This window comes from Poromitra crassiceps, assembly GCF_964638095.1.
Source record: "Poromitra crassiceps genome assembly, chromosome: 7".
Classification (NCBI taxonomy): Eukaryota; Metazoa; Chordata; class Actinopteri; order Beryciformes; family Melamphaidae; genus Poromitra; species Poromitra crassiceps.
In genome coordinates this window covers 34,466,191-34,486,843 of record NC_139628.1, presented here as the reverse complement: position 1 = coordinate 34,486,843, position 20,653 = coordinate 34,466,191, and the positions used below count along the sequence as shown (strand labels likewise).

Sequence of the window (20,653 nt, the reverse complement as noted above, 5' to 3'; positions counted from 1 at the left end):
CTTGTCACGTGAAAGGTGAGGCGAGCCAGTGGGTGAGCCTTGTTATTTGAGCGCCCCCCCCCCCCCCCCCCCCCGCGCGTGTTTGGAATAAAATTGCATTCGCAGCCGTAAACATGTATAACTTTATAACCTATTTATAACCCATGTGTTAGACCAGAGTGAGTCCTCTAAGAATCAACAAAACAGTGCATTTTATTTTAATGAAGCTATCATTGCAGAATGCAAATTGCTCATCTGAACCAAGCATTTGGTATTTTAGCAGCCTGCCACCCCTCCCCCCCCCGCGTTTCCCATGCAGGATTCCCATTGTTTATTGTTTGTTTATTTATTTAACACACATTAAAACAGTGCAAGGAGGGAGCGAAGCCCACAGGGCTATATATACGGGATATATACGGAGTTCCACCCCTATCAACAATCATAATCGTAAAATCATAATCATATAAAAGTTCCCTTCAGGAATGAAATTGAAAGTAAAATCTATCGATCTGCAGGGTTGCATTTTATTTGTTAGCGCGGATATTTCATTTCATCCATAAATAACGACAAAGAAGAGGAATTAAAGCAGATTTGCAGATCTGATACCTGATAAAGTTACAGCTTGCTGGAAGCACTCTGACGGACATTTCTGCATTTTGTGCCATATAAATAATGGGTAGTAGGGCGTAGGCTTAGGCCTGATTTCATTTTTCATTGATCAAGGTACAAGCAGACGTAATACAATAATTAAAATAATATTTTACCTGGGCACTTCACACAGACTACCCGAAGTAAAGACACCGGAGCACTCTTTTCCGTCTGCACGTTTTAATAGAAGGGGCTGACTGACGTTTCGACAGACAAGTCTGTCTTCCTCAGAGTCAAGCAGAGCTTGACTCTGAGGAAGACAGACTTGTCTGTCGAAACGTCAGTCAGCCCCTTCTATTAAAACGTGCAGACGGAAAAGAGTGCTCCGGTGTCTTTACTTCGGGTAGTCTGTGTGAAGTGCCCAGGTAAAATATTATTTTATGCATATTGTCCTCCACTGTTGAGCACCAGGACCCTCTTTATTCCAAACCTGGCTGAAGCGCGCTGGACTCTATTACTACTGTAATACAATAATTGTCTGTTATTTTTTTTCTATTGAGTATTGACCCTCCATAATCGCAGTTTTCACCACTCTTTGAAATTGCATGACATTATCTATGCTGTACTGTACATGTTGCTGAGTAGGCCTACTAGCTAATTCTTCTTCCGTATAGGTTTTCAGGTGATGCTACTGCATCTTGCTGCTCTCTGCGCATCTATGTGCGCCTCTGGTGAGTCTGAAGAAGTCTTGCAGTCATTGTTTTTATGTGATCCTATTACGTTTTTATCCTGAAAACATAAACATGGCCTCAGTTTTGTTGCAGTGCTAGTACAATAACTGACAGGACATAGGCTATCAGTAGGTTCCAAACTGTTCCCTATCACACTGTGAAAACTATTTTTACTAGTAGCCTATATTGTCTCCCCCCTTTTTTGAGTAGTCTATAATCTTTGCATGTTATTTAACACACTTTTTAAACTCTCGTAAGTGCTATTATTGTTATTAGCCACACAGTTACTTTGAATATCTTTATGTCCACAATCACACACAATCACAATCATTTGTATGGCTCAATGGGCAGTGATTATCAATTACATCTATGTTATATTATAGTCATATCATAACCAAATTTACCTACGTTTCATACCATCTTACCTGCAACTTCCTGAGTGTGAATCTGGCCTGGGGCATTTGTGTTGCATGTGTAATACCGGATTCTTCCCTGGTATCATCACGGAGTTGATTCTAGTATTTAATTGTCCCGTAGCTCTTTATCACTCCACTTCTGTTGCACAGCTATACAGAGTTCACAGGAGGCGACGATCAGCTTTTATGGAACTTTATATCAACTACTCAGGTAACAGGTACACGTTGCACACCTTGCACACACGTCTGAGTCTAACCCAACAATCCTACTTCCTCTCCCACTCTTCTTCTTCCATTCTTTCCCCCTCTCTTAAAGGAACATTCCTCCATTCTCCAACTATAGCAAACAACCTTATATCCCAAAGATGTGCTCACAATATTAAATGGTAAATGGCCTGCATTTATATAGTGCTTTTATCCAAAACGCTTTACAATCAGTAGGTACATTCATCCATTCATACACCGATGGTGGTGGGCTGCCACGCAGGGTGCTGGCACGCCATCAGAGGGGAATTTGGGGTTCAGTATCTTGCCCAAGGACACGCAGACTGGAGGAGCCGGGAATCGAACCACCGACCTCTTTCATCCAAGGCGATTAGTGACGACCCGCTCTACCTCTGAGCTACAGCCGCCCCAATATTACTTCCCCTTCTTACACATGTGATGTCACCCTCCCACTCTCATCTTTACTGTCTCTCAAAACTAACAACATTCATGTTTCCCATTCAACAGTCTCAGACAACTTTGTGGTTTCGATCCCCGGGGCCCCGGTCTCAGTCCGGCGGGGCCGTGTGGCCACGTTGCCCTGCTGGCTCACCCCGCCGAACAGCGCTGAGGGCCTGGACGTGCGCTGGTACCGCGGCGACAAATTTGATGCCCTGGTCCTCAAACAGCTCGCCGATGGCTCCCAGCAGACGGAGTACGTGGGCCGTGTGTCCTTCGGCCTGCGAGATGTAAAGTCTCCCGGGCTGATGGCGGGCGACCTCACCCTGCAGCTGGTAAACGTCACTCTGGAGGACACAGGGGAGTACACCTGCTATGTGAGCAGCAACAAGCACTACTCCAAGGCCAGCATCAGTCTCATCGTGACCGGTGAGCGCTACCAAAAGCTGGAAAAAAGGCCACTGCATTTCATCACATCCTTTAAATCAGTGCTTCCCAACTTTTTTGTCCTATATATGTACCCTTTGAGCTGTTTTGCCATGTCAACAGTATCCCCTCACTCATGCATACACGTAAATCCATACAAGTAAATCCATATCAAATATATATTTGTCATTGAGCTGCTGGTGTTTGGGTTTGGCTTCTTTTCTTCTTTTTGTCACCGGGCCCCCTAAACCTGAATCTGGAGCGACAGCAACTGGATGTTTGAGCCATTTATCATCCATCTCTCGTCCTCTTTGGTAGAAACGGGCAGCTCTCCCCTCCTGTCGGTGGTGTGGAGCGAAGATGGCCAGGTGAACGTGAGCTGTGAGTCTGAAGGCTGGCACCCGAAGCCCGGGCTGCGCTGGTCCAACCAGCAGGGGCCTCTGGCCCCGGAAAGCCTGGTGTACAGCAACAACACAGGTGGCCTGGTGTCCGTCCACAGCTGGCTGCTGCTCTCCAGTTCCTCCAGGGTTTCCTGCTCCGTAGGCCTGTCAGAGGAGGACCGCAGTGAGGCAAGGGTGCGCCTGGAGAACCTCGTCCTGCCAGGTAAACGGGGGAAAGAGCTGGTTTTGTCCAGGAAAAGTGTTTACTGTATGTGGGTGTGTCTTTATCCTTTTTGGTGATTCTTATCATTTGAAACAAATACATTTCTTTTTATTCAGAGACCGAGTCTTCGGTGGCTGGATGGGTGGCCTTCAGCGTGACCTTCATAGCTTTAGCTGCCATGTCTGTACTTGGACTGATGTACTACAAAAACAGAGGTAAATGTCTAATGGTTTTGATGAGATGACATGAGACAATACTTTTTTTTACAAGGCCGTGGAAGATCCTATACAACAAACTGACATTTGCCATCAACAGGAAATTCTCGAATGTTAGAAAGTTATATTTCTTGATAATGTTACAGTAATGATAGCTGTTAGGTTTTTTATCCAGGACCTTCAACGCTTGCTTGAATAGAGTAAAGAGTGGCTGCCTCGTTGTTTTATTGGCCTGGGACCACGTAGTGGCACAATAAGACAGATGTGATCAAATGAAAGAATGAAGAGACAGTTTCGCTGCATCAGTGCTCAGCTGACCTCGAATTAATCTAAATTGCCGAAGATTACGTTTGACAGTCCTTGCAGGTTTCTTTATGTGCTTTATGAAGGAGAGGTTGCTATCTAAAATAATACCCAGGTATTTAAACTCCTGGACAACCTCCACCCTCTGACCCTTAACAAAGATGTCGGGAGGGGGGGTGTTATTACGCCTTATAGAGAAATACATGGTCACGGTTTTAGCGACATTCAAGGTCAGGCAGGAGTCATTCAGCCACATAGCTAGCTTTTCCATAGCGACTGTGAGCACAGATGCAGCTTCCTGCTTGGAGTCAGCGTGTACATATATGACCGTGTCGTCCGCGTACATTTGGACTCTCACATCTGTGCAGATGTGGGGGAGGTCATTTATGTACACACCGAAGAAGACAGGACCCAGGACCGAACCCTGGGGAACCCCCGTAGAGCAATCTAAAAGTGAGGAAGTATGACCATTGATTTTTGTACAGTGCTTTCTGTTGTTTAAGTAAGATGTCATACACTTCATCGTATGGGTTGAGATGTTATGTTTGGAAAGTTTTGATAGCAGTACATTATGGTTGACTGTATCAAAAGCTTTTTTCAGGTCTATGAATATTGCACCTACTACTCCTCCTTTGTCCAGCATGCTCTTTATTTCCTCTACAAAGTAACAGTTTGCCGTTTTCGTGGAGTGTTGAGGCCTGAAACCGAATAGGATGAAATGGATGATGACTGGAGTTCAAGTGGGCTGTTAATTGGCATGCAACAACTTTTTCCATCACTTTTGAGAGGATGGGCAAGATGCTAATCGGTCTATAATTGCTTAGTTCTGAACAGTCGCCACTCTTAAAGATGGGAGAGATGACTGCCGTTTTCAGACCATCAGGAAAAACAGCATCTTTAATAGACAGATTAAGTAGCTTGGAGATAGAAGCACACAGAGTAGTTGCATTCCGCTTAAAAATACAAGAATCAAGGCCATACACGTCCAGAGCACTAGAGGCCTTCAAGGTCGATCGAGTCCTCAAAACCTCCTGTTCAGTTGGCTCAGTGAGGGAGAAGACAGGGTGGGGCTGTGGTCTGGTGGAGAGCTCACATCCTCCCTCACATCCACAAATTCAAGTAGGCGTATCAAGATACATACTAGTTTGACTAGGATTGTGGTATAGAGGTATGCAAGAACCACTTCACAGGTGCATCATGATCCAAGACTTTGAAGAATACATTTGAATACTTATGAATACGCACCATTCTTTCCTGATACAATCAAACTCAAAACATTTAACCTGCAAATTAGACCACAAAGCATATTTCAGTATTCAGAACGAGGTGACGGGGGAAAACAAACAACCCATGTTTTACTGCAACATTGCAAACATTCAGAATTGCTTGGACAGAAAACCCAGCATTTCCATCAACAATAGCCTAATTGACCAACTGGTTTCAAGTTTTCCAAGATATTAATCAGGGCCTCCAGCTTAAGCAGTTATACATAAACAGTTTAATTTGCCCATTCTGTAAATCTGATCTGTGTTGTTTGTTTTTCTTTGGTGCACTACAAAATCAATAGCCTACTGCTCCACTGCTCTAACATACACTCTATACGTTAATCCTATGTTATAAAACGTTACCACACAACGATAAAGTGTGGTATTTTTTCTAACAGCTGTTAAAATCTAACTATACGACAATCTGCAAAAACTTGACGTTTGAGGTTTGATGTGGTTAGATCATTCACTAGACAGACAGCAGCATCAGAAGTGTCAAGTTCCAACATATGAGTTAAACAAAACAAAAAAACACTTCCGGCTAAAACGTTAGACTTCAAAATAACAACGAGTACGAGAGTGAATACGACGAGGAATTGCATTCAAGAAAAAATATTTCGATTACATTTTAATTCAGACTTTTCACACAGACCACTTTTTGTGTAAATGTGAACACCCTAATAACACACTCATTTTTCAAACGCGACCAACTTTCGATATTATTTTGAAGGAAATACACAACTTCTGGTCATTCTATTGCTTATTCTCGGCGATTGACGCAGCTCGGTGACACTTGTTGTTTGAGCGCCACCGCGTGTTTGCAATAAAATGTCAGCCGTTAAACAATAACTTTATAACCTGTTTATTATTAACCCTCAGAGTGAGTCCTCTAAAGAATCAACAAAACAGTGAATTTTATTTTAATGAAGCTATCATTGCAGAATGCAAAACATTTCTCATTTGAACTCAAGCATCTGCTGGCATTTTAGCAGCCTACTGCCACTCCTCCCCCCGTTTTCCCATGCAGAATTCCCATTTCCTTATCCCATGAATGAAAGTGAAAGTAAAATCTATCGACCAACAGGGTGGCATTTTCTTTGTTAGCGCGGAGATTTCATTTCATCCATAAATAACGACAGGATCCAACTACAAATTAAAGCAAGTTAAAGCTGATTTGCAGATAATAGTGATATCTGATAAAGTTGCAGCTTGCTGGAAGCACTCTGACGGACATTTCTGCATTTTGTGCCATCGCAGCAAGACAATGGGTAGGTATGAGTAGGGCTTAGGCCTAGGCCTGATTTCATTGATCATCAAGGTCAAGCAGACGTAATAAAATAGGCTACTTTTTTTTATTGACCCTCCATAAACCATAATCGCAGTTTTCACCACTCTTTGAAATTGCATGACATTCGCTATGCTGTACATGTTGCTGTAGTAGCCTACTAGCTAATTCTTCTTCCGTAGGTTTTCAGGTGATGCTACTGTACCTTGTTGCTGCTGTCTGCGCATCTATGTGCGCCTCTGGTGAGTCTGAAGACGTCTTGCAGTCATTTTTTTAATGTGATCCTATTACGTTTTTATCCTGAAAACATAAACATGCCCTCAGTTTACTTCCTGTTGCAGTGTTTGCTAGTATGCTACAATAACTGACAGGACATATCAGTAGGTTCCAAACTATCACACAATTCTGTGAAAACTATTTTTACTAGTATATTGTCTCCCCCCTTCTTTGAGTAGTCTATAATCTTTGCATTTGATTTAAAGCACTTTTTAAACGCGTAAAGTGCTATTATTATTGTTATTTGCCACACAGTTACTTTGAATAGCTTTATGTCCACAATCACACACAATCACAATCATTTGTATGGCTCAGATCAGATCGGTGCCGCGTCTATGTGCCGACAGGCCGCAATGCCGATAGCCCACAAGCAGAACCAGCTGAGCGAGGCGGCGTGCAGCGTGTCGGTGGACCGGCTGGAGCTAACCTCTCCCAGCCCCCACGCCAAACCTAACCTCCCCCAGACCCTAACCCAAAACCTAACCTCTCCCACCCCCCATGCCTAAACCTAACCTCCCCCAGACCCTAACACAAAACCTAACCTCTCCCACCCCCCACGCCTAAACCTAAGGTCGGCATTGCGGGTGGACACCATCAGATCAGATAAACTTTATTGTCCCCGAGGGGAAATTTGTCTTGGGCATCAAGTGCATTACAGCATATCCATCGGCAGTAACATACACCAACAAAGGAAACAACAACATGACAGCAAGACAACAGTGGCATTTAACAAAGCATTGCACGGAACCCGGGTGGAAATAGCGGTGCCTGTTTAGGCCAGAAAAATTGCACCCGCCGTTATTACACTGGCCCTAATTGCACTATCTTGTAATATAAAATAATAATAAAACAATTAAGCGAAATAAAAGCAAAGAGAAACCACAGGAAGGACTAAAAGAGAAAAGACAAGAGCCATCACGTTTCTGGCACTGTTATATTATAGTCATATCATAAGTTATGATATAAAGTTCCATAGTTCTAAATACATAAAATACAATACATAAAAGCTGATCGTCGCCTCCTGTGAACTCTGTATAGCTGTGCAACAGAAGTGGAGTGATAAAGAGCTAAGGGACAATTAAATACTAGAATCAACTCCGTGATGATACCAGGGAAGAATCCGGTACTACACATGCAACAAATGCCCCAGGCCAGATTCACACTCAGGAAGTTGCAGGTAAGATGGTATGAAACGTAGGTAAATTTGGTTATGATTCATAACCAAATTTACCTACATTTCATACCATGTTACCTGCAACCTCCTGAGTGCCTGGGGCACTTGCATTTGTTGCATGTGATGTCACCCTCCCACTCATTACTGTCTCTCAAAACTAACAACGTTCATGTTTCCCATTCAACAGTCTCAGACAACTTCGTGGTTTCGGTCCCCGGGGCCCCGGTCTCAGTGTGGCGGGGCCGTGCGGCCATGTTGCCCTGCTGGCTCACCCCGCCTAAGAGCGCCGAGGGCCTGGAGGTGCGCTGGTACCGCGGTGATAAGTTTGACGCCCCGGTCCTCAAACAGCTCCCCGACGGCTCCCAGCAGACGGAGTACGTGGGCCGAGTGTCCTTTGGCCTGCGGGATGCAAAGTCTCCCGGGCTGAAGGCGGGCGACGTCACCCTGCAGCTGGTAAACGTCACTCTGGAGGACGCAGGGGAGTACACCTGCTATGTGAGCAGTGACAAGCACTACGAAAAGGCCAGCATCGGTCTCAACGTGACTGGTGAGCGCTACCAAAAGCTGGAAAAAAGGCCACTGCATTTCATCACATCCTTTAAATCCACGGTTCCCAACATTTTTTTGTCCTATGTATGTACCCTTTGAGCTGTTGCCATGCCAACAGTATCCCCTCACTCATGCATGTTCTTTGCAGACATACATGTATATATTTGTCATTGAGCTGCTGGTGTTTGGGTTTGGCTTCTTTTCTTCTTTTTTGTCACCGGGCCCCCTAAACCTGAATCATGGAGCGACAGCAACTGGAGGTTTGAGCCATTTATCATCCATCTCTCTTCCTCTTTGGTAGAAACGGGCAGCTCTCCCCTCCTGTCGGTGGTGTGGAGAGAAGACGGCCAGGTGAACGTGAGCTGTGAGTCTGAAGGCTGGCACCCGAAGCCCGGGCTGCGCTGGTCCGACCAGCAGGGGCCTCTGGCCCCGGAAAGCCTGGTGTACAGCAACAACACAGGTGGCCTGGTGTCCGTCCACAGCTGGCTGCTGCTCTCCAGTTCCTCCAGGGTTTCCTGCTCCGTAGGCCTGTCAGAGGAGGACCGCAGTGAGGCAAGGGTGCGCCTGGAGAACCTCGTCCTGCCAGGTAGGTAAACGGGGGAAAGAGCTGGTTTTGTCCAGGAAAAGTGTTTACTGTGTGTGGGTGTGTCTTTATCCTTTTTGGTGATTCTTATCATTTGAAACAAATACATTTCTTTTTATTCAGAGACCGAGTCTTCGGTGGCTGGATGGGTGGCCTTCAGCGTGACCTTCATAGCTTTAGCTGCCATGGCTGTACTTGGACTGATGTACTACAAAAACAGAGGTAAATGTCTAATGGGTTTGATGAGATCAAATGAGACAAATATATTTATTGAGTTTTACAATCCCCCCTCCCCACAAAAAGGATACAGGGCAATCAGTGCAGACAGCATCAGATATCACCCCAACCCGAAAGGCGAGCAAAAAGTAAATACAAAAGTAAACTATAACAAAGTAAACTATAACATAGTTTACTTTTGATTGAGAAATCTCACAAATCGATTTCGACTCAAAGCATAGTCAGTGTCCATTTCCCACTTAGCCTTTGCACTGAGAGCCTTATTTTCTGTAAGATTCATGATTCTACTATAGGCAAAAGATAGGAAACCTTTAGTATTATGTTGTTCTTCCATCATACTATCTATCTGAAAGTCGTCTGAAGAAGTAAGTTTCCCTCCAAGATGTACTCTGATATGATCTCTAACTTGAAGATATTTATAAAAGTGTGCTGAAGGGGAGTCCAAAATAAGATTTTAATTGTTCAAAGGACTTGATATTGTCACGCTCAAAAAGATGCCCAAACTTGCATATGCCTCTGTTATACCAGTCCCTAGTAATGCCATCTCTCAGTGCCCCAGGTAAAGCTCTGTTATACCAGTCCCTAGTAATGCCATCTCTCAGTGCCCCAGGTAAAGCTCTGTTATACCAGTCCCTAGTAATGCCATCTCTCAGTGCCCCAGGTAAAGCTCTGTTATACCAGTCCCTAGTAATGCCATCTCTCAGTGCCCCAGGTAAAGCTCTGTTATACCAGTCCCTAGTAATGCCATCTCTCAGTGCCCCAGGTAAAGCTCTGTTATACCAGTCCCTAGTAATGCCATCTCTCAGTGCCCCAGGTAAAGCTCTGTTATACCAGTCCCTAGTAATGCCATCTCTCAGTGCCCCAGGTAAAGTGGGTTTACAATGGAATGGAGGTAGACCTGTATGTTGTGCGGACACTTTGAAACTTTACTCTTATTTCATGCCAAATTTTAGATGCATGTTTTATCATTGGATTTCTAATTAAAGACCCTGGAAACCGAAATCCACAAAACCATCTAACTATGTAATTTAGGGTCTTATGTGACTAATTGTAAGCCTCAAAAAGTTTGAGACAGTAATTTCAACCCAAATCCTAAATATTACCATTTCCCTGTTTAAATTTTTTCTTGAGGCAGGATTTGAATTGGGCGGTACTTAACGGCTTCAAACGGCCTGCCTATTGACGTCAACAAGCGGATCCAATCATAAAGTAGCTTACAGTTTGTCCGTTCCACAAAACCTTCGTGCCCCCGCAGACCGCTGGGACTCTGTCTGAATGGGGCCGGCCGTGTTTTCGATTTATTTTACATTTATAAAACATAGTCCCTGAGAGAGCCTGCTCCACTTTCACTTTCTCTATGATCGGGTCTCAGCAGAGCTGGAGAGAACAGGAAAGAAATGAAATGAAGAAGTAAGTACACTGAGCTGTGTTTTGACCACATTTCTTGACCCATGTGGTAAAACTTTGATTTCTAATTGTTCCGTCCCAGTGCGGAGTGTTGTACGAACAGATTAGATTAGATTAGCCTTTATTGTATCCCTTAGGAGAAATTTGTCTTGGGGTCCAGGATAGTTGGCAAGTCAGCTACACTAGAAAAAACAGTGGCATAGCAAGAAGGCATCGGCCATTTTGATACCAACACTGCGGGGAGCGGCCACCCATCTTCTGCTGTCTCAAGATGTCTGTCCAGGAGCTGCAGGAACAGATTAAAGTCCTGTTTTTGAAAGCTGATTTGCCAACTTTGAACAAAACAGTATTATCCTACTCATCATGTGTAAAAAAATAAACCACGTTTAACTGAGAAAAGCAAATACTCTGTGCCTTCCTTTCTGGGGAAGAACCCTTGGCCAAGTGTTGCGGACTGATGGTAAAATGATAAATGGCCTGCATTTATATAGTGCTTTACAATGAGTAGTTGCATTCACACCGACATTGGGGTTCAGTATCTTCTTGCCCAAGGACACTTCCGCATGCAGACTGGAGGAGGCGGGGATCAACCCACCAACCTCTTTTATCCAAAGCGATTAGTGGACGACCCTCTCTACCTCCTGAGCTACAGCCTGATGGAGCAATCTAGTGACATGTCAAGTTTAAAGTTAATTTGCCATTTTGCAGAAAAGTGGTTTGATGAAGTTGAAGTGCAAGTTGCTACTTTATTTGCACAACATAATATAGACACAGAGTGCATATAAATGACATCGCCATAATCTAAAACTGATATAAATGTTGCACAAACAATCTTTTCAGATTGAAACAAGCTTTATTTCTATTAAAAAAAAAAATCTCTTTTTCAATTTCTGTGTGTGTTCTAAAATATGCATTTTAAAAGACAACTTGTCAGTTTGTTGAGTCTGGCAGTGTCCCCCATCTTGATGTTAGCAGTGTGACCACTGTCCCATCATGTTGACATGTTGATGGAAATATGAATACTGGCAGAAACCAAAGCCTCGTGTTTGTCTTGCATTTCAGAGAGCAAATCCAAATCTGATCCTGAAACTGGTACGTTTTTTTAAAGATATATCTGCTACTTTGGAAGTTCTAAACTATACTTTTACTAGATGGTAATTTGTGCTTTGTGTTTCAGGAAATGATCATTCAGAGGGTAAGGAAGGCCACAGTCACATTGAACACAATCTCATTCTTACACAGCATTTCAATCAAATTCCATAATTGTGCCCATGATGAACAAATGATGATATGAGTGCATCACAGTGTGATTTTATAATTAAGGACATCTGATCCCATAGGTTAGACCTAAGAATTATTAACCATTTGTCTATTTCTTCCAGAAACTCACCTTCTATCAGGAGGTAAGGCTTGACTCACTCTATTTTACTTCATAAAGTCAAAGCAAAGCACAATCCATCACAGTTTCTCAACATGCTGTCATGGAATGAGTTGCTGAATGAGATGACATTCCGTTTATCTGGGAACAAATCATTTTTATTTGTCCTCAATTTCAATTTTCAGAAAATTCTGTAGTAGCAGAGGCCAGCAAACATCAAGGTAATCTTCTGACAATCTGCTGAGATTTGCACTTATCATGTATTGCTCTATCCTGAACGTTCCTGTTTTATCCTGATCTCATTCTCTGTTTTCAACAGTGAATGTCACACTTGAGGAGACAGAAAATCCATATCTGAAAACAGCCAAAGGTAAACTTGTGAGAGCAGTGGAAGACGGAGGTTCTTTTTCTGATGGTGAGGAAGTCACTCTCCTCACTTCTATAAAGGGAACACCTGGCTTCTCTTCTGGACAGCACTACTGGGAGGTTTCGTTGAGCAGAGAAAATGTAGGCCTCAAAAAGTCCTGGTGGGTAGGAGTGACGAGTGCAACTGTCAACCGTGCGCAACGGGATGTACCAACAACTCCATCCAATGGTTTCTGGTTCCTCTCCTCAAACACAGAAGACAGATTCCAGCTTAACACAGAACCAGCCGTTTTACTTCCTGTCCATTCCAGACCAAAGACTCTTGGTGTGTATTTGAACTATGACAGTGGAGAGCTTTCCTTTTACAACATAGAAGAAAATAGACATATTGTCACTCTATCAGCTAAGTTCAAGGGAGAAGTCTTTCCTTTTTTCAATCCTGGTAAAGGTGACAACGCCCCTATGGAGATATTACATAGGGAAAACATACAGTGTCAGCCTTCTAAAGTGGAGTGCACTTTAGATAACGGAGAAGGGAACGATGGCATAATGCGCAAAGGGAACGATGGCATAATGTGCAAACCACTTGGAGAGCATCCTACTTCAAGTTCGGATTGACAACATTCACCATTTTCCTGCTCTGAAGGTAAAAATAAAAATGGGATAGACAAAATGAATTGAACAAAGTGTAAATGTGGTTTGCTCATGTCAGTGCAGGGAGAGCTGACTGGCTCAAATATCCTCTTTGATAATGTGGCATCTATCTAATGTTCCTTGTTCCTTCTGCTAGTAGAGAAGCATAATCAAAAATCTGAGAATCCAATTTAAGAAATTCACCAAATCCCTTTGACAGCTTAATTAATACTGACACCAAAAATTGGCACAGTACTGATACAGTAGATGGAGTCACTATCCGCCCAACACGCACAGAGATCAACTGTCAATTCAAATATCAAATTGAACCACAAAAATGAAAATAATCCAAACTTGAACTTCATCGCCACTATTATAATGGCAATTATATTATTAACAGTTGTTAATATTAAGGATTATTTTGAGCCAGTGTAGCTTATACCACACTAAAAACCCAGAGTGACATTTAGTGAAATCCTGCATTACATTGCTGGCTTGGTAGGGAAGCTAAGCAGGACTGGCTGTGGTTAGTCCTTGGATGGGAAACCATCTGGTGCTGGAAGTGGTGTTGGAGGACCAGTAGGAGGTGCTTTTCCCTCTGGTCTCATGAATAATATCCACACTGCCACAGGGCAGAGACAGGGACTCTCTCCTGTGAGTGAGCACCATGCTTCAAATGAAACGGAGGTCATGACTAAGATCGCATCAGCACTCTTCCCAAGAGTTGGTGTGTAACCCCGGTGCCCTGGCTAAATTCCCACACAGGCCTCACTTCAATCATGGTCACCTAATCATCCCTTGTTACTTAATTGGCACATTCAGTCCTCAAGTCTACACTGATCGCTGATGTGTGGTGAGCATTCTGGCACAAACTGGCTGCTGTCCATCACATGGGTGGGTGCTACACATCAGTGGTGGGGGAGTTGAGATGCCCCCCCCCCCCCACACACACACGCTGATAGTAAAGCACTTTGGGTGCCTTTAAACATGCTATATAAATCTAATCAATTATTATTACCGGTATTAGGTATTCACAGTGAATGCTGGGAATACCTATTGTTTCTGTCCAGATTGTAAATGGCTCTAGCTCAGTGTCTGATTGGTGAAAAGTTTTCAAATTTGGCACACACATAGGTAAGCTGATGTGTCAAAAATGAAAAAAAAAAAAAAAAATCCGCCCAAGGAGGGGCACTAGGCAATATGTTAAACTTTTAGGCCATTCACAGAGCCATTGTGACATCATCACCATCCTTCTTCTGTGGTGTTTTACGGCAGTTGGCATCCTTTACGTTGCATTACCGCCTCCCATACCCCACCGGCTTCCCACCCGCACACACGACCAATTGTGTCTGTAGGAACGTCTGACCAAGCCGGAAGTACCGCTGCCGGGAATTGAACCATCACCATCCCTTCCCCGCTTCCCAATAACACTGTGACATGATCAGTGATGTCAAACATTGTGACATCATCACAATGGGGACTCTACCGAATGACGATGCAGTATTGATTTCATTGATTTGTGCTAAGCTAACCACAAACATACAAAATCACACATTAACAGGGTTTTCTCGTAAACGGTGCTATTGACTCCCAGTAAATGTGAATGCCTATCGAGGCTGCTTGCAGCTTTAATTATTATTATTGTTATGATGAATGTCATGACTTAATCATGACTGTATGTATCTTGGGTGAATCCTGGGTCTGATAAAAGAAAAATAATCCAGTTCAAACCCAAATAATCAATTAAATTAATAATGAAAAGGTGTCAGTGTTACTAGATTACATTAGATACATTAGAGCAACTAATGATCTTTGACCGAACTATTCTGTGGCATTTCAGTCAACTTACAATTTTAAGGGAGCTAGGAAATATAAACAGCTTAATTCCTCTGAAGTTGAGAGTTGCTTGTTCCTGTTGTTACTACAAATATTGTACAGGATAGCATTCAAGTCTGAATTTTATTTGGACACTTAATATCTAGCTCAAATAATGGTAATGTTATTGTGGATCCCAGAAATAATAGCTGTTTGGTGGTAATAACTAATGCAGATTCAAATAATCCATGAAAAATAGCGCATAAAGCTACTGAGGCCTGATTTAGACGCACCTCAACAAGGTTTGACAGTTAATCTCTCAAGCCCATCCGTGGGACATTCACTGACAATTGTTGAAATCTTTTCTCACAAACCACGGCAACCCTACTCAACTCTTCAAGACAGTTACTACCCAAGAATGTTGAGGACTTTTTCTATTTTCTGCATTGAAAGTTGTGCTGTTTAGTAAAATTTTTACATGATTTTTACATTTGATATTTTGTGTTTGCTTAATTTTTTAATTTGTGATATTTTGTGATGGTGGTGTCTCTGTCTATGTCTACCGCTGTGTTTGAAACAGTGGAGGCCTAACTTACTGTATGGATTTTTAAAGTCAATAACATTCCTTTACTTTATATGTACTGTATTCATGTACTACATACAAATGTCAATTAGATGGTAATCTGCATGAGAAATAAAGAAAAACAAAAGAATCGGTTATAATGATCATGCGCTTTGACCCGTCTATATATATATATATATATATATATATATACAGGTATATATAATTTTTTATTTCCACCATACAGGTTATACAAGGCATTTATCAGACATTTCATTTTAGGAGTTTTTACATTATAACCCCCCCACCCACCCTATATCTCCATACATAAATAATTGATTAATAAAACAAACAAACAAAAAATAAGACATACATATATTTTGATAGTGGGCTTTATAGATCGACAGTTATGTGTGATGTGCTATCAGTCCTTTGACATTATCTGTTGGCAATATGGTCCAGGAATGGGCTCCATATTTGTAGGAACAGATCTTGTCGTCCTGAGAGTCTGAATGTGACTCGTTCATAACTTGCAATGTTAGACATTAGTTTGATCTAGTGATCAAATGATGAGGGGTGTAGTCGCTTTCCATTGTCTGGTAATAATTCTGCAGCCTGTTAACATGGCCAGTCGGCACCACAGTTTATGGAGGCAGTGTATCTGCAGATTTGTGGGCATAATGCCCAGCATACATACAGCTGGATTCTTCGTCAGGGAGATGTTAAACAGGTCATTTATGAAAGATATTATTTCCCCCCATAAATCTGTAACCATCACACAGTTATAAAACATATGTACCACTGTTCCAATATCGTTATGACAACGCCAACATAGATCATCATCCCTAAGTTGAAGTCTAGCCATTCTGCTTGGTGTCCAGTAGCATCGGTTAAGGATTTTATAATTGGTAAATTGTGACCAGGCTTCTCGGGCAGGGGTGTGCCAGCTTGATATGATTTCATTCCACTGTTGTTGTTCAATATGTATTCTGAAATCTCTCTCCCAAACCATTTTAAGACCATTAAGTTTTGGTGCGTTGGCATCTCTGATATGGTTATATAAAGTTGTTGCTCCACCTTTTTTAAAGCCAAGATGTCGTAGTAGGCTTTGGATTTCATGTTCGGGTCAGGGCCAGATCTCAGAACCGAAAGGAGACAGTGCCTGAGCTGGAGATATTTATAGAAGTCGGTATTTAACAGGTTATAATGTTGTTTCAGATAATCAAAGGTTATTTTCGTATAGGTCCCCTAGTTGTACAGTAGGATTCCTAGTTTAGCCCAGTGGTAGCAGCCGAATGGCTTTTTGGCTATTCTAATCTTAGGGTTGAACCATAATGATGCTTCAAGTGACAATGTGGGGTTACTTTTAGTGTATCGGTGTGTCATTTTCTAGCACTCTCTAGAGGACTCTAACACCGGGTTATGAACCGGCAAAGGCCAACCTGTCTGTGTTACAAATGTTTCGATCCGAAAGGGGTCAAGTAGCTCTTTTTCAATTTCTACCCAGGCAGGTGCTCTGTGAGGGGGTAAGTTACAGGCAGGGGCTCTGTGAGGGGGTAAGTTACAGGCAGGGGCTCTGTGAGGGGGTAAGTTACAGGCAGGGGCTCTGTGAGGGTCAAAGTTACTTTTTTGACAGTTGTGCAAATGAACAGTGGTACCAATCTAGCTTAGGCAAGGAGAGCCCCCCCATTACATTTGGCAGCATATAACTTCATATGGCTGAAGAGTTTTTTCCCCCCCGTCATATAAATGATTCAACATATTTGTCATATTCTTTTAGTAGTAATTGTAAAGGAAGAGGGAGTGGTAGCATATAAGCAATATAATTGACCTTTGGTATTATTATCATTTTTATTAAATTAATCCTTCCCAATAAAGATATTCAATCTACTCCAATTATGTAAAAGGGATGTGCGACTGGATCAAAAATGAAGCCATCTGGTGAGGCACCAAGCCATGGTGCATCAGGGTGGATGATGAGGCCACAGGGTGGGTAGTTAACATTCTTCAGGCTGCAGTACTCCGTTGCGGCCTCAAACTCCATGTCTGCACCTCTTCTCATGTCTGCAGTCTGCCTGGTTCCTTTGAGGATTCTTTCTGCAAGACACTGCAGAGCACGCTCCCCTCACAAAACATACCTCTCGAAGACGCGAGGAGGTGATCCTGGGCCGATGGAGCTGATGCCACTCCTGGTCTGCTGCCTGTTCTCTTGTCGCCAAGTCAACCTTATAGTGTGACCTTCAAGTAGCGATGAAACTGAGAACATTTTTCATATCGTGATTACAGAGACCAAAATGATCATGGTTATCAGTATTATCACGGTATTGTTAAAATGTGCTGAAAATGTACTGATACACTCACTGAAACCATTTCACCAAGTTTTATATTGAAAAACACAAATAAAATTAGCAGCACTATGCACTTATTTGTATAAACATTAAAATCGTAACATAGCCAATAGGATTTGGTGCAATTTGGACATGAGACGCACTCAGTTTGAATAAACAAGCAGCACAAACAGTGCTCTGCAGCAGTGACAATCGTGGTAATCAAACCTACACTGTTTTAATGATCATTAAAACCTTAAACGGTAATAATGGCCCTCCGAATTTTTTATCACGGTTTATCATTAAACCGCTAATCATTTCTCATCCCTACCTTCAGGCTTTCAAGGTGGAAATGCTCCTCCTCAGTACAGACATGCACACACACTCTGTTGGACCAAGCCTGTACTCCCCCAAGAGGCAGCGGTGGGTAATGCGGAGGACCTTGGTGCATCTTGACTGACCTCGTGGGCAGTATGGGTTGCTGGTACGAGAGCACACTGCCCTTTTGTGCTAAGCCCAATGCTGTCTCTCAACAAGGCTCTTCTCGTCATTGATGGCCATAGTTGCTGCTAGAGGTCTCTCTGTAATGTCCAAGTCTTTGTACATGTCTCCAATCTGTAGCAAGGACATGTCAAGTGGGTCCCCAACCAAGAAACCCTTGTAGAGTGTACTTCTGTGAAAGACAGTAATAGTGTGAGGCATCCTGTCATGCAGTGCGCGCGCGCGTGAACGCACACGTGCACACACACACACACACACACACACACACACACACACACACACGACAACAGTCAGGACTAGTAGGCAGCTCACTGATTCCTCCTCCCATGTGCCGGTTGAGTCTTGGTCTGGTGATGACCATTTTGTTGATTGGCCCAGGTTTCACTCCCTGACAAAAGACAAACAACAACAATCTCAACAATAAAAGACAACAAAATTAAAGGGGGGGGGGGGGGGGCACAAAAAAAACTAACTAGTCAGGCAACGTATGTGACATGACCTGTGACTGCCTAATCCTATGTAACTAGTCAGGCAACGCATGTGACATGACCTGTGACTGCCTAATCCTATGTAACTAGTCAGGCAACGTATGTGACATGACCTGTGACTGCCTAATCCTATGTAACTAGTCAGGCAACGTATGTGACATGACCTGTGACTGCCTAATCCTATGTAACTAGTCAGGCAACCTATGTGACATTACCTGTGACTGCCTAATCCTATGTAACTAGTCAGGCAACGTATGTGACATGACCTGTGACTGCCTAATCCTATGTAACTAGTCAGGCAACGCATGTGACATGACCTGTGACTGCCTAATCCTATGTAACTAGTCAGGCAACGTATGTGACATGACCTGTGACTGCCTAATCCTATGTAACTAGTCAGGCAACGTATGTGACATGACCTGTGACTGCCTAATCCTATGTAACTAGTCAGGCAACGTATGTGACATGACCTGTGACTGCCTAATCCTATGTAACTAGTCTAGCCTGGGTAAACCCAGCCCCCACGTGACCTGCTCTCAGACCTGTTCTCAGTCTAGTGACTGGGGGCTGGGTTTACCCAGGCTATAACTAGTCAGGCAACGTATGTGACATGACCTGTGACTGCCTAATCCTATGTAACTAGTCAGGCAACGTATGTGACATGACCTGTGACTGCCTAATCCTATGTAACTAGTCAGGCAACGTATGTGACATGACCTGTGACTGCCTAATCCTATGTAACTAGTCAGGCAACGTATGTGACATGACCTGTGACTGCCTAATCCTATGTAACTAGTCTAGCCTGGGTAAACCCAGCCCCCACGTGACCTGCTCTCAGACCTGTTCTCAGTCTAGTGACTGGGGGCTGGGTTTACCCAGGCTATAACTAGTCAGGCAACGTATGTGACATGACCTGTGACTGCCTAATCCTATGTAACTAGTCAGGCAACGTATGTGACATGACCTGTGACTGCCTAAACCTATGTAACTAGTCAGGCAACGTATGTGACATGACCTGTGACTGCCTAATCCTATGTAACTAGTCAGGCATAATGTGACATGACCTGTGACTGCCTAATCCTATGTAACTAGTCAGGCAACGTATGTGACATGACCTGTGACTGCCTAATCCTTTGTAACTAGTCAGGCAACGTATGTGACATTACCTGTGACTGCCTAATCCTATGTAACTAGTCAGGCAACGTATGTGACATGACCTGTGACTGCCTAATCCTATGTAACTAGTCAGGCAACGTATGTGACATTACCTGTGACTGCCTAATCCTTTGTAACTAGTCAGGCAATGTATTTGACCTGACCTGTGACTACCTAATCCTATGTAACTAGTCAGGCAACGCATGTGACATGACCTGTGACTGCCTAATCCTATGTAACTAGTCAGGCAACGTATGTGACATGACCTGTGACTGCCTAATCCTTTGTAACTAGTCAGGCAACGTATGTGACATGACCTGTGACTGCCTAATCCTATGTAACTAGTCAGGCAACGTATGTGACATGACCTGTGACTGCCTAATCCTTTGTAACTAGTCAGGCAACGTATGTGACATGACCTGTGACTGCCTAATCCTTTGTAACTAGTCAGGCAACGTATGTGACATGACCTGTGACTGCCTAATCCTATGTAACTAGTCAGGCAACGCATGTGACATGACCTGTGACTGCCTAATCCTTTGTAACTAGTCAGGCAACGCATGTGACATGACCTGTGACTGCCTAATCCTATGTAACTAGTCAGGCAACGTATGTGACATGACCTGTGACTGCCTAATCCTTTGTAACTAGTCAGGCAACGTATGTGACATGACCTGTGACTGCCTAATCCTATGTAACTAGTCAGGCAACGTATGTGACATGACCTG

The 20,653-nt window shown here is 43.2% G+C and overlaps 1 protein-coding gene across 1 annotated transcript; it reads left to right on the top strand.

The window, feature by feature from the left end:
* The first annotated feature begins 6,330 nt into the window (after positions 1–6,330).
* LOC310779237 (butyrophilin-like protein 3) lies at positions 6,331–14,286 on the top strand. The gene is made up of 10 exons (XM_083639750.1): positions 6,331–6,457; positions 6,657–6,716; positions 8,112–8,471; positions 8,775–9,059; positions 9,180–9,278; positions 11,763–11,792; positions 11,878–11,895; positions 12,083–12,103; positions 12,264–12,299; positions 12,398–14,286. The coding sequence occupies exons 1-10, from the start codon at positions 6,454–6,456 to the stop codon at positions 13,060–13,062; spliced, it is 1,578 nt and encodes a 525-aa protein (XP_083495876.1). The 5' UTR covers positions 6,331–6,453; the 3' UTR covers positions 13,063–14,286.
* Positions 14,287–20,653: the final 6,367 nt, after the last annotated feature.

Coding starts and splice junctions, on each gene's coding strand:
- LOC310779237 (XM_083639750.1), top strand. Junction 9,060..9,179: donor GGAGAACCTCGTCCTGCCAG/GTAGGTAAACGG, acceptor CTTTTTATTCAG/AGACCGAGTCTTCGGTGGCT. Junction 9,279..11,762: donor GATGTACTACAAAAACAGAG/GTAAATGTCTAA, acceptor CTTGCATTTCAG/AGAGCAAATCCAAATCTGAT.